Source organism: Xenopus tropicalis, chromosome 4, assembly GCF_000004195.4.
Source record: "Xenopus tropicalis strain Nigerian chromosome 4, UCB_Xtro_10.0, whole genome shotgun sequence".
NCBI classification, from domain to species: domain Eukaryota; kingdom Metazoa; phylum Chordata; class Amphibia; order Anura; family Pipidae; genus Xenopus; species Xenopus tropicalis.
The window spans coordinates 69576290-69589236 of NC_030680.2; the positions used below are offsets into that span (position 1 = coordinate 69576290).

Genomic DNA, 12947 nt, shown 5'->3' on the forward strand with positions numbered 1-12947 from the left:
GTACTTTACATGATATGGGCATTTAACCACTGATTATGGTATAAGTTGATTTGGTGATTTTTTAGATGATTAACAACTGTCAATACTTACCTGTTAAAAATGTACCATATTGCTGTTAATAACCCAGAAAGCCACGTTCTACTGAGCAACCAGCTGTTAATGTAGAGAGCACTTACATACAAGGTTTGAAGCCCAAACAGAGTGTAAATGTAGAAGTAAACTGGCTCCAAATAATTCTGTAAAAATAAGGTATAATGCATTATAAAATAGCTATATAAAAAACCAAAAGAGGTTTGTTAAGGATGGATTAAAACAGTCAATAAAAATTGTGTTAGAGTAGATGTAGTAGGCTGTTTTGAGAGAGCCTTTGGCTAGTCACATACTAATATTTTGTAATAAAACTGTGAAAGTGTTAACTTTGAAATTAAGGGTGCACCTGCTGCAGTGCCACTGGTCATGAAATATAATCATTTCTTTTATAAAAAGAGAAATAATTATTTATTTGTCACATTTATACAAACATTATTCTTTGCTCACATTGCTTCCTGCCCAAGGTCCCTATTAAATCCACGCACTATGGGCGATTTCATCAGAAGCCAATGAACCTCCGTGTATGTTTCTGAAGTTTGGAAGTAAAGCAAAAACCGCCAGAAAAGGAAAAATATACACTGCCTTGCAGGTAGTCCCCAGGTTGTAATTAAACTAAGGATCCCAACACTTCAAGGCCTAGCCACTTTATACAGTTGTAGAGTTTTGCTATTTATGCAGAGTCACAATACAATTCTTATATTTTTCCTTATAGCTTCATATAGTTAAACTTTTATTACTGTGCCCGTCTCCCCATAGAAGAAATGTGTTAAATGGGTTGTAAACCCAAAATAAAATTTTGCCTAATGAAAAAAATTGTCATACTAAGCTATTCTCCAATATACCTGAATTATGTTTTCAACATTTGAAAAATATATTTTTAGGTGTAAAAAGCTTTAAATTTTCAAATAACATTTAATTCATGAAAAAATTTAATGAATGTATATGTTAAGTAGTTTAAAATTATATTTTCTTTCATTAGGTAAAAAATTATTTTTGGGTTTAAAAACCGTTAACCACTCCAGGGCAAACTGCTCAAGTTGAGAGAGGCTGAGTCAGTGATTTACATGATGTAACTACCCAACTGATAAATGGGTAATAATAAAATGTAATAAATAGCCCAAGGCCATGCGCTTTGTAAATGTCTAAACTCAAAAAAAATATGCACCTTTGCCATTACCTATATCAACCAATAAAAACTCTGCTTTTATGTGTAACTTGCAGTAGATTTTTTTTTTTTTTTAAGTGCAAATTTGTACCAATGTTCGCAAATGAGGTCTTTTTATGCATTTGTACCGGAAAAAGAGATGATCTATAGAAGGGATCTCCAACCTTTCTTACTCGTGAGCCACAGTCAAATGTAAAAAGACTTGGAGAGCAACACAAGCATCATAAAAGTTCATGGAGGTGCCAAATAAGAGCTAAGATTGGCTATTTGCACACTATCAGCTTACAGGGGGCTTTATTTGGTAGTAAATCTTGTTTTTATTCAACCAAAACTTGCCACCAAGTCAGGAATTCAACGGGTTACTCGCGAGCCACTGCTTGGGGACCACTGATCTATCATAAGATATTGCCACCAGGAATATTTATTTATTTTAATAATGAGGGTGCATCAATGCTCTTTTAAAAAATATGAACTGAGCTTTGACAACATCTACTAGTGTGTTTTGAATTGTAATGTATAAAAATGCAGGAATGGTAAATCTGTTTTTTAATGTTTTGTACAATTTAAAAAAGTGCTTACATTGATACAAACAACTGAATGAAATGATTTTCCTTACCTAACATCAGAATGTCGGTGGCTGAAACTACTTACCCAAAAAGGCAGGTATCTGTAAATAGTGGCAAGGACAACCTCCTGGTACACATTCATTCTCTGTAGAATATTAATTGTTCTCATAGATTCTGTTTTATTGTCATAAATTAAATCAATAATGCCTAAATAAGATAATAAAAGAAAATGTGTTAAGAAAAATACATTTAAATACATATTTTCAAATTATAGCTTTTGTTTGCTTTTCAATCTGCCAAGGAAAAGAGTTGTATAATATTGCTTATGCACACCACCTGCTTAGTACACACACACAAATATATATAAATATAAGTGTTTACCTTACATTTACTTTAACAGAAAGGGAACTAAAGCCTTATAAAGCTTCACAGTTTTCTCCACAGCCGTGCAAACTACCTTGATCCCTAATTCTAAGGCCGATGCCACATGGAGCTGACTCTCAGTTTGTGGAAAAACATGGCCGATATCCAATATCTTGGCTTGCGTATTTCCACAGGCAGAGAATCAGCCTGGTGTGGCATCAGCTAGTCCTTCAAAAAAAAAAAAAACAAAAAAAAAAAAAAACAAAAAAAAACTTTTTTGTCCCCGGGGGTGGAGGTCTGTTGTGCACACACACACAAGGCCCTTAGCAGTCGCTTGATCTACTGGGGTTAATTTATAAACACTGGGCAAATGTGCACCTGGGCAGTAACCCATAGCAACCAATCAGTGATTAGTCAGCTGTAAAACATGCACTGTGTATTATTGTTTGATTTTTGTAAAATGTGTACTAAATAAACAAACTAAAGCAGCAACTAGTCAGTTATATTTGGTTTATTGCACTTATTGCAACTTACCTTGTTTGATAGATGGTGCAAGAAGCATCTGTTTGTAGTATGAATAATATAAGCCACATTCTGTCCTGAAAGATATCTCTCTTTCAACATCCTGTAAAACATTATTTCTTGTCACTATACAGAATCACTTCATTGCAATAAAACAAGTGACCTTGGTGTGTCACAGCAAAAGATGACGAAACACTATCTGAACATCCAGAGATGACTAATTTCATTACCAGCTAGCACAGACTGACTATCATGGGCTATCAGTGGTATGTTTGTTTGAAATAACAGGAAAACATCACATCTACCTTTATTTTTTGGAAGTTCAGATGGTGTTTAGGTACCTTTTCTACATCAGTCAAGCTAAATAAACTCACATCTAAAAGAAGGGTATATATATTGCTTTTAAAGTAGCATGCCTCATAGCTCTATGAGTTTCAGTTAGAGCACAACACTACTTCACTGTAAGTACTTCACAGGGGATCTTAATCCAAAAAAAATAATTGGTGTAAACATATCCAGAGAGGTCCTCTGAGCACCACAGCAGCTGTAAAAAAGTAAATTTCTCCTAACAGGAGCACTGGCCGGAGCTTGCAGGTAAACAATTACAATCACTGGGGGGTACCTAACATTTTGGCACCCCCTGTGATTTAGCCGTTCCTTCTCCTTTAAAGCACTATAAGCCTCCTGGGGGACAGAGGAAGTGATGTCACCAAGCTCATCTATTGGCACTCCATGCATGACTAAAGGTGGCCATACACGCACCGATATTATCGTACGAAACCTCGTTTCGTACGATAATCGGTGCGTGTATGGCATGTCAGCGAGCCGACCGATATCGCAGGAAGCTGCTGATATCGGTTGACTCGCCGATCGGCCAGGTTAGAAAATTTTGATCGGGCGCCATAGAAGGCGCCTGACCAAAATTCTCCCTTCAGAGCTGAATCGGCAGAAGGAGGTAGAAATCCTATTGTTTCTACCTCCTTACCTGCCGATTCAGCCCTGAATGGTGTGTGGCGGATCTGACGATGTTTCGTGCGACCGACGGTCGTACGAAACATCGTGAGATCGCCACGTGTATGGCCAGCTTAAGGGCTAAGACTTTAAGTGCAGCTTTAGGGCAATGACACATGGAGCTACTTGTAGCCAGCAACTTGTCACGGCTACTAAACATCTAAAAATACCATGCCATAGACAATACTGAGAATTGCCTCTGCTAAAACACATGTAGAGACAATTATCAGTAATAACCAGTTTAGTCTATTTTATAGAATAGACAAGCAGCTGGCTACAAGTAGCTCCATGTGTCATTGCCCTAAAGCTGCACTTAATGGCAATCAAACCAAGACAAATGAACTGAAGTAAACCTATTTAGAGTGGCCCTTTGAGCACTTTTTCAGTTTATATTCATTTTTTATATTTAATCGTTTAGTAATAAATCTACTAAGCATCACATGTTATACGACCCATAGTCAGGAAAAAGGAACCCAAAGTATAGATAAAAGGGAGTAAAAATGTATCATGTGATAACAGTAGTTTACTAGTACTTCATAAGTCATAATATCACTTTGGATGACAGAAAGGCATAATATCTAGAGTACTCTGAAATTATTGTACTACTGCTTGTAGTCTTTATAAATTAACATATTCTAAATAGTTTCACACCTTAATATTTGAGAACCATAAATCATTTTCATGTAGCGTAGCAACATAATATGATGTTAAGAGCCCAAGAGCTATTGCCATCATTGCTCCAATAATATGACTGAGAATTCCCCATGTTGTTGGACCTGCACAATGAAGAAACAGATTTAGGTAAAATACATGAAATGCATTCTGAATAAACATAATAACATAATAAAAATTACATTTTCATCTTTTTGCAAAAACAATATTAATAATGAAAACTGTAAACACACACACATAAAAAACAAGGTACAGGTATAAATAATTCTATTTTTTAAACATTATACCTTTTATCTCTGTTATAATAAAACAGTACTCTGTACGTCATGGTAACTAAAATAAATTTTAATTTATTAAAGGTTTTTTTTAAAAGATAGAGTATTCATATGCTTTCTGCAAGCACTACCTCAAAAAATGAATAAAATATCTAAGAAGCTGATTGTACTTAGAAACATTCGAAATAATCACAATTCATTAGGCTAATGGCAGATGGGTCATTTTTTCTGCTGATGTATTTCCACCACTGAAGAAAAGTCCATCTGTTGCCTTCCTCTCCTCCTATGTGTGTTTACTGATATGCACAAGATTGCTTATGAACATAAAGAATGGATAATGGTGTGGAAGCAATAAAGTATGCATTTTGGCACCAATACCACTCTCTCTGTGTTCACATACAGGTTGATCCCATGCTTGTCTGTGATTAAAGGTAGGAGGTGTAAAAGGCAGCAGATTGGCTTTTCTCCATTGGTGAGCCATTGGCCTTAGTAACAAAACACATGCATTATGAATAAATTAATTTGGGACAAATCACAATGTTTGAGTGATGGCTGCTTGGCACCATGGCCTATAACCCACTGCATACTATGAAAGCTTGTCAGTCAGGAACTTATGCACAAACAGAATCCAAACAGTACCAACCATGCCATACCTAGTAGCTGCTTTAGTCACCCTTTGTTGGTACTTCAAGCCCAGACAAAAGACAGGTCGTGGACAAGATATCCATACTGCATGCTACATGAAATGAAAGCTTTCATACCAGCCTTATCACTTACATCCAAATTACAACAAGTTTTTCAGGTTCAGACATGCATCTGCACTGTTACTTACCAGAAACCTCTTTGATGTTTGGCTTTGTGTTTTTCTCAGTGTGTGAGTTAATCTGATTTTGTTCTAAAGCATTTGTTCTCTTTCTTTGCCGTACAGTAGTCATTGTATGAAGAAATTTCTCATATTATTCTTCAAATTGATTTCTGTATGAGTAAACAAAATTAAACATAGCATGGCCTAGAAAATGATGCTCGAGTGTAGAGACTTTTTTTCTGATTCTAAAATAATTGCATATTAATACACTTTGCAATAACTATTACACATTTTTGTGTACGCAGCAATGATTTCTTGTCACTAGCCCTAAAACTGTTGTAGAACTACAAGCCTGAAGGCAACAGGACGATGTCCATGATGTGCATAATTTGTTCCCCTAAGTCTGGGCCCTTTAACTATGCATTGCCCATAGCTACCTTTTATCTAATCCTCCCGTATAGAGCAAAATAAATAGGGAACAAAGTGCACAGTAGAATGCTTGACAGTTACAATGCATGGGTCAGCCAAAACCAGTGGAATGCAATGGTTGGGTGATTTTGGTCCAACAAACCATCATTAGTACTTGGTTTTGGGGGGGGGGGTTGAAGCCCTAACATCATATATGGTCTTGACTTACTGGTGACACCAAACAAGGAAAGTCAGAAGAAACAACTTTTAGAGGCATAGTAAACCACCTTGTTCAACATGAGTTCAATGAGTAAATCTGTAGTAAATCTGTAGTAAATCTGTAGTAAAAATATTTTTAAATATTGTTATAATCATGTAAAATAGATGTATATTGTTATTCCTTGAAGTAACAGGGAAATTAGTATTACTCAATGTTTGATACTTGTGAGGTAGATAATTCCATGTTTGGTTCTTGCAAGGTAGATACAACCCCCATTGACCCAAATTTTTGTTAGTAGACTATTATAAAGGGGTATTATTTGTGCACTGGTGATATAATTTTCTTCCTTGCAAGGATCAAACCTGGATTAACTTCACATTCACTGTTTGCCTCAATAAATAACAAGAAAATAGGTTTTTCATGATTATTTAACACAGGCAAAAAGTATGATCAGGACAAGCCCCATTTCTTGAACACATGTTGAAAGGGTGTACTAACCCTTTAAAAACTGAGCAGGGGGGCCCGGACCTGCTGTACCTTAGTCCCCCCCAGCCCCTCTCCTACCTTAAATATAATGGCACGGTCGGCCGAAAGGAGGGGGCGGGAGCAGGGATTGGTCGTGCAGGACCCTCTTACTTATCTGCAGGGGGACCGAGTTACACCGTTGAATAAAAGCCTGGAATATAAATGGGAGATGGTCTGAATAGATGGATAAAAAGTTGTGCTACCAATACCACTGTAGACTTAAAGAGCATTTGTTTTTTTGGTCAGTAACCCCCATGTGAAAGCTGGAAAAAGTCAAGGTAGAAGGCACATAATTCAAAAACTATAAAAAAAAAGAACAAATGAAGGCCACTTGAAAGTTGGTTATAATTAGCCATTCTATAACATACTAAAATTAAACTTAAGGGTAAACCAGTCCTTTAAACAATGTTGCAGAAGCATACGCACATGTAAAGAACTTTTTCAGTGGTCCTTGTCAGAACAAGAGAACAGAGAGGGATAAACAGCTTTCACTGAGGAATTAATTTACAATTAACTTTAAAACCACTGAAATATATTCAAGTATATTGGAAAATAGCTGGGAGTTACATTTCTTTTTATAGCAAGAACTGATTTAAAGAGAACCTGTCAGTTTTCAGTTAACAATAGGAATGTGTTTAGAGTGTTAAGTGTAATGACATACCATAACCTTTTTTGAAAAAAACTGACCAGAAGCATTAGTTTTAAACAGGGGCGGGCCAAGCCGACCGGGCACCCTAGGCAACCCAGTCGGCCAACTCCGCCCACCCGGTGCGATTAGATCGGTCATTGCCTCCGCCGCTAATGACAAGTGGCGGAGGCAATGACAAGGTAGCACTAGGGGTAGGCAGGAGAGGCTCCTGTCTGGTGCCCCTCAATCGTTGCGCCCTAGGCAGCTGCCTCTTCTGCCTACCACTAATTCTGGCCCTGGTTTTAAAACTGCACGAGCCACTGACTTTCTGAAAAGGAGTGCAGAGCTCCATGGGAAAAAAAATAGCTGAACTCTCCAAAGATTATGTCTCAACTGTTTGAATGTGCAGAAGAAGAACAGAGGACATAGAAGAGAGGTTTTTTTTCATTATTAGAGAGAAACTCAAGTTTACTGTGCTTCAGCCAGCACTGCGCAATCCCTGTATCCTCTTATGTACGAACGGAGGAGTTTCAGTGATACTGCATGAGGCACCATTCCCCTCTGCAGCCCCCTCCCTGTGCCTGTGACCGGGGAAGTTTCAATGAGTCCTGTAATGCTTTGTTCCCCTCTGCAGCCCTCCTTGCTGTGCCTGTGACCGGAGCTGGAGTTCCCTCTGCAGCCGCCCCTTCCCCCCTGTGAACGTATGTCATTACACTTAACACTCTAAACATATTCCTATTGTTAACTGAATACTGACAAGTTCTCTTTGACATTGCTGTTAAAAATCTGCTGTAAGTTGCACAGCAAGTATGGTCAAATGTACGCACACACAGACACACAAATACAAGCACGTTCGTACACAAACGTCTTATTCAGTGGCAATGGGTGCAAATGGGACACGCAGTTACCATGCAAGTTAGATTAACTTTTCTTTACTGTCTTCTATCATGAGGTCAACCTGTTACTTGCCAGTCGCTTATGGAAATACAACCCCAGAACAGCTGTAAAGGGATCCAGGAAGTTGTAACAAAGCAACCTCATGTACATTTCTCATTACCGTAACACACAGAGAGCAAACGGACGCATGCGTATAATTACGGAAAGTGACGCATGACACGTCCGTGCTAAAGCCCAATTTTGAGGGCACAAGTGGAATCTGCGAATGTGAATTTTACATCACAGCAACTGTGTACAAAGACAGCGGAGGAGTACGTGCAAGCGATGGGACACGCTGGGATTTGCTGAGGCAGGTTTGTGGGAGGTACAGAGAGCTACAGGAAGGACCGTGATTGGCTTACAGCAAAATGAAATGAGGAAGATGCAGTAGTTAGGGATAGAGAGTAAATTCTTATATATTTTGCACTCTTAGAACTGATGCTGGATTTAGGGAATATTTGAAACAAAACAACGAAGCTGGGGACCGCTGCCTATTACTTGCAGATCACATTTCCCATTCTGCAGAGTTAATAGCAATACAATTCTACTACAAAAAAACACAGTTAATTCTTTGTCATTACTATAATGATCCAATACTGTATTTTTTTAACTAATTCCTTTATCTTTAAATGGAATTATGGAGTGCTTGCTTAGAAACACAGTGCGACATGCAAGCCGAAAAACGCTTCCCGAGAATAAGCTCCTACCTGTGCCTGCACCTGAATGAATGGAATACACTCGGGTGCAGGCACATGTAGCCGACATCCGCATAAAAACGCAAAACTTTGCATTTTCTCACGTTTGTATGTGGATTTCAGCTACATGTGTTTGCACCTGAGCATATTCCATTCATTCAGGTGCAGGCATAGGTAGAAGCATATTCTCTGTAAGTGTTTTTCGGCTTGCCGAAAATATACGCCATACGCATCGTGTGGTATTAGCCTAAAAAACATAGCAATTAAATTTTATGCTTTGCATATCGCACTGTGTTTCTAAGAAAGCACTCTTACTCCATAATTCCATTTAAAGTGAAAGGAATTACTTAAAAAAATACAATATGGCTTGCTGAAAATATGCGCCATACGCATCGCATGGCATTAGCCTTACCCTCAGCGCATTTTACCCCTTAAATTCCAGCACATGTGTGAGTAGCTACTACGTATGTACACAAACGAAGAACTGCCTCAAGCAAGAGCGCCCAGCAAGTTACCAAGTGGTTTGCCAATTTAACTGGTAACCTGCTTGCGGGTAGATTTGCAAAAAACTTTTGTTCGGTTGTCTTTTGCTCAGTTCTGTGCCCAACTCAGAGCTTTGCACTTTAGTGTTAGTAAATGAATCTTGATGTCTCAGGAATTAGTGGATCATCATTACGTGCTTAGTTGATTTCTCAGAACCAGCAAGAAGTAAAAAGAAAGACACCTCATGTTAACATACAGTATGTCTTTTAAACCTAAATGCAAACTCTTGTTTGGCTGAATGATTGAATGATTTAAGTTTCATAAACACTCCATTACCTACTGCACATGTGCATTATCTATGCAAATGCAGTTATAGTATGGAACTAAAGTTTTTTTATAAATAAATTTCGCCGTTGTATTTATGACTTCAACTTTTCAGAAAAAAATGTAATTTCTGTAGCTTTCACCTTTTTTAGTAAACCTTGCATCAAGTATCATATGTATGGTCCAGGTTGGTAAACTAGAACAGTATAGATACTGGCACAGCAAGGCAATTATAACCAGGTAAAACCTGCACGTTTATTTAGTGCAACACAGTAACGTTTCAAGGAGTACTGTGTTGCACTAAATAAATGTGCAGGTTTTACCTGCTTATAATCGCCTTACTGTGCCCAGGGTCGGACTGGGCCGCTGGGAAAAATCCCGATGGGCCCCGGCGGCCCAGTCCGACCTTTGCCGGCGCTCCCCCTTCTGACTGTTCCTCCCCTGACGCGTCCAATTTATACCCGCTCGGGGAGGACGTCAGGTGGGGGCCCTGCAGGGGGGGGGTTAGGGGGGGCCCTGCAGGGGGGGGGTTAGGGGGGGCCCTGCAGGGGGGGGTTAGGGGGGGCCCTGCGGGAGGGGTTAGGGGGGGCCCTGGGGGGGTAGGGGACACGGCTGGCTGGGGCACCTGCGGGGCCCCTGGGGAGGGAGCCCTGGTGGGCCCTGCACCCCCCAGTCCGACCCTGACTGTGCCAGTATCTATGCTGTTCGAGATTGGATTGGAGGGTGCTGTTCCCTCTTGATACCGGGCACCAGGCTAAAGTTTTTTTTCTTTTGGAGGAGCCAGGGTGTGCTGGTGAGTTTTTCTTTATCCACATTACCAGGTTGGTAAACTACAACCCTAGGGACAACTAGTACAAAAAAAACTGTATCTGACAGCTCACGTTCACAACCACTCACAATAGGAGAATGCAAACAGTCACACTCTTTGTGATTTTTTCCCTCTGACATAAATAGGAGTTTTCATGAAAATGAATACAGGGCTCAGTCACTGAGGGTAGATATTTACAATATCCCACAGCCCAGCTTGGCAGCAGCATGTATTATAGACTGGGCCTAAGCTGCAGCTCATATAGTTATGTGCCTGTATGCACATTTACAGCCAAAGCAGACTATTCCTTTAAGAAGAGACACCTATAAAATACACATGGTCTAGGGCTGATTAGTTTAGTGGCACAATACATAGCAGTTTAGAAGCTAATATAGCAGCATTAACTTAACAGCACATGCACCTTATAAAGGTTCAGTTAAAGGGAAGACATAAAAACCCTTCAAATTCCTAATAATCAAATGACAGCACTGGAAACAAACAAAAAAGAGGATGTAAGCCGGGTGGGAGACAGTATAATGCAAGGACGACATAGTGCTGGCCTACTCACCGTCTGATTTCATGAATCTTGTTCAGTGAAAATGTGTGTGCTGACTGCACTGCTGTCTAGTCACCCTGGCAACCAAGTCAGGCCAAACCTCAAGGCATGCTGAAAAGGGGGGTTGCAATCCCACTATGAGTACTCCTTTGATGTGGAAACACAAGGCTGTTCTCTGCTTGTCAAAGAGAGACGTCTGGCAAAGGCAGGTAATCTGGATTCCACATTTTTCTATACTTAGGCTTTCAGCAATCAAGGTTTTGTTCCCCTTTTTTATTTTGACAAAAATGTCCAACAATTTTCACTCTATCCCTAACGCTCTCCCTCCCACTGCACAATAAGCAAATCATTCTCTCTCTCTTGCAGCTCTCAGTCCCTCCTACTTGTCCATCACTGTTTGCCCACCCCCATCATTGTATACACTGCTCTTGTCTTACTGCTTATGGGCTGCCAAGTCCATAGCCTCTGATTCTGTTCTCCCCCAACAGAATAATCTGTGCTACTGAGCATGTCATTAGCTAACTATATATTACACAAAGCCATGAATAATTCTAAATTATACACGATGCTCAGTGTGCATTGTGTCACATGATCCACTGAAACGTTGGCTTCTGTAATAAACATTTTTTTAAGGTCACTTGAGTGCTCCTATTTAGGGTCTTAGGTAGCACCAGGGAATTTATACCTTCATATGTGAGTGTTTTTTTATTATATACACACACACAAACCCCCCCATCACTATAAATATTTTGTGTCACTATAACTACTTTGTATTATATGTACACATATAAACACACACATGTACACACAAAAACATCACCAATACGCTTATTTTGACTCAAATTATTCTACTGGCTGCTGAATGGAACATATCTAATGACTAAAATTTTGTCGGTCAGATTTTATCAGATCTTGTCATGCAACACATTTTGTAGGATCCTACAAAATCTGATCTCTGTAGGCTGTAATGTAATGTCAGATCAGATTCAGCATTCCCTTCCCACAGGTGTGTCATGTCAGATGGCAATCTTTTAAGTAATTTACATATATTGTGACCCATGCAACCACATGTAGGATGATTTTTGTCAATCCAATACCATCCTGGATGCGGCTGCAACACCAGCGCTTATTTGCAACCCAGCAACCCTTTTCTTTTGCCTATGACTGTGCAGAAAGCACCATGACAAGTGCAGCTTCTCTTCCCAGATCAGTGAGAGCTGCTACGGGACCATTGCATGCTTCTCTGCCTATACACTCAACCAACAAACTCTACCTACTAAAACCCTACTTAGGGAACTAAGTACACTACAGCCCTATATAAAGATGTAATACATAACCTCTGTAGGGGTATGCTGAATAAGTGATTTACCCTTGTGTACATTGCACCTTACTCTCTACTAATCCTGTGGCCCATTGCTGCCTGCAATACATTATTGAGTCTTCATTATTATATCAAAGTCTTGACACCTCTGCTTCTATTATAACTCAATATGGGGAAAAATACTCAAAGCCAGATCAGAGATGGCTGCACAAGCAATACGCTCGAAATAACAGCCAGGAACCTGTTGCCCCCTCTCCTCCCGCACCTGGTGGACCCTGATAAAGACCTGACCACTGACCCTGCTACAGCTCCAACCACTGTGGATCTTATGTCAGCCATCATGCAATGTCAAACTACTTTAACCTCAACATTCACTGATAAGGTTGAGGAACTAAAGGTTGACCTTTCTCTAATTAAGCAGGATATCCAAAACATACAGGAAAGAACTGGTACACTGGAAGAAAGAGTGGGTGGGGTTGAAGATCACACAGCCAACTTGCTCTGGGAACTAAGCCAAATTAAAACTCGGACTGTATGGATGATTTGGAAAATAGACAGTGTCGCTCCAAAGTCA

The 12947-nt window shown here is 39.5% G+C and overlaps 1 protein-coding gene across 4 annotated transcripts in view; it reads right to left on the minus strand.

Annotated features, from left to right (window-relative positions):
- The window catches only part of dpy19l3 (dpy-19 like C-mannosyltransferase 3), a 36085-nt gene extending 24688 nt beyond the window's left edge, over window positions 1–11397 (minus strand). Inside the window, exons 1-7 of one of the 4 annotated variants that reach the window (XM_031900807.1) lie at window positions 11065–11397; window positions 6662–6773; window positions 5497–5639; window positions 4369–4493; window positions 2719–2809; window positions 1907–2028; window positions 91–236 (exon numbers count right to left, since the gene is read on the minus strand). In XM_031900807.1, the coding sequence (XP_031756667.1) occupies window positions 91–236; window positions 1907–2028; window positions 2719–2809; window positions 4369–4493; window positions 5497–5599 (587 nt within the window). In that variant the 5' untranslated portion in view covers window positions 5600–5639; window positions 6662–6773; window positions 11065–11397. Of the gene's footprint in view, window positions 1–90; window positions 237–1906; window positions 2029–2718; window positions 2810–4368; window positions 4494–5496; window positions 5640–6661; window positions 6774–8158; window positions 8344–11064 lie in introns of those variants that run through there. The other 3 variants (XM_031900808.1, XM_031900809.1, XM_031900810.1) reach the window with 3 other exon arrangements.
- Between the last annotated feature and the right edge of the window lie 1550 nt (window positions 11398–12947).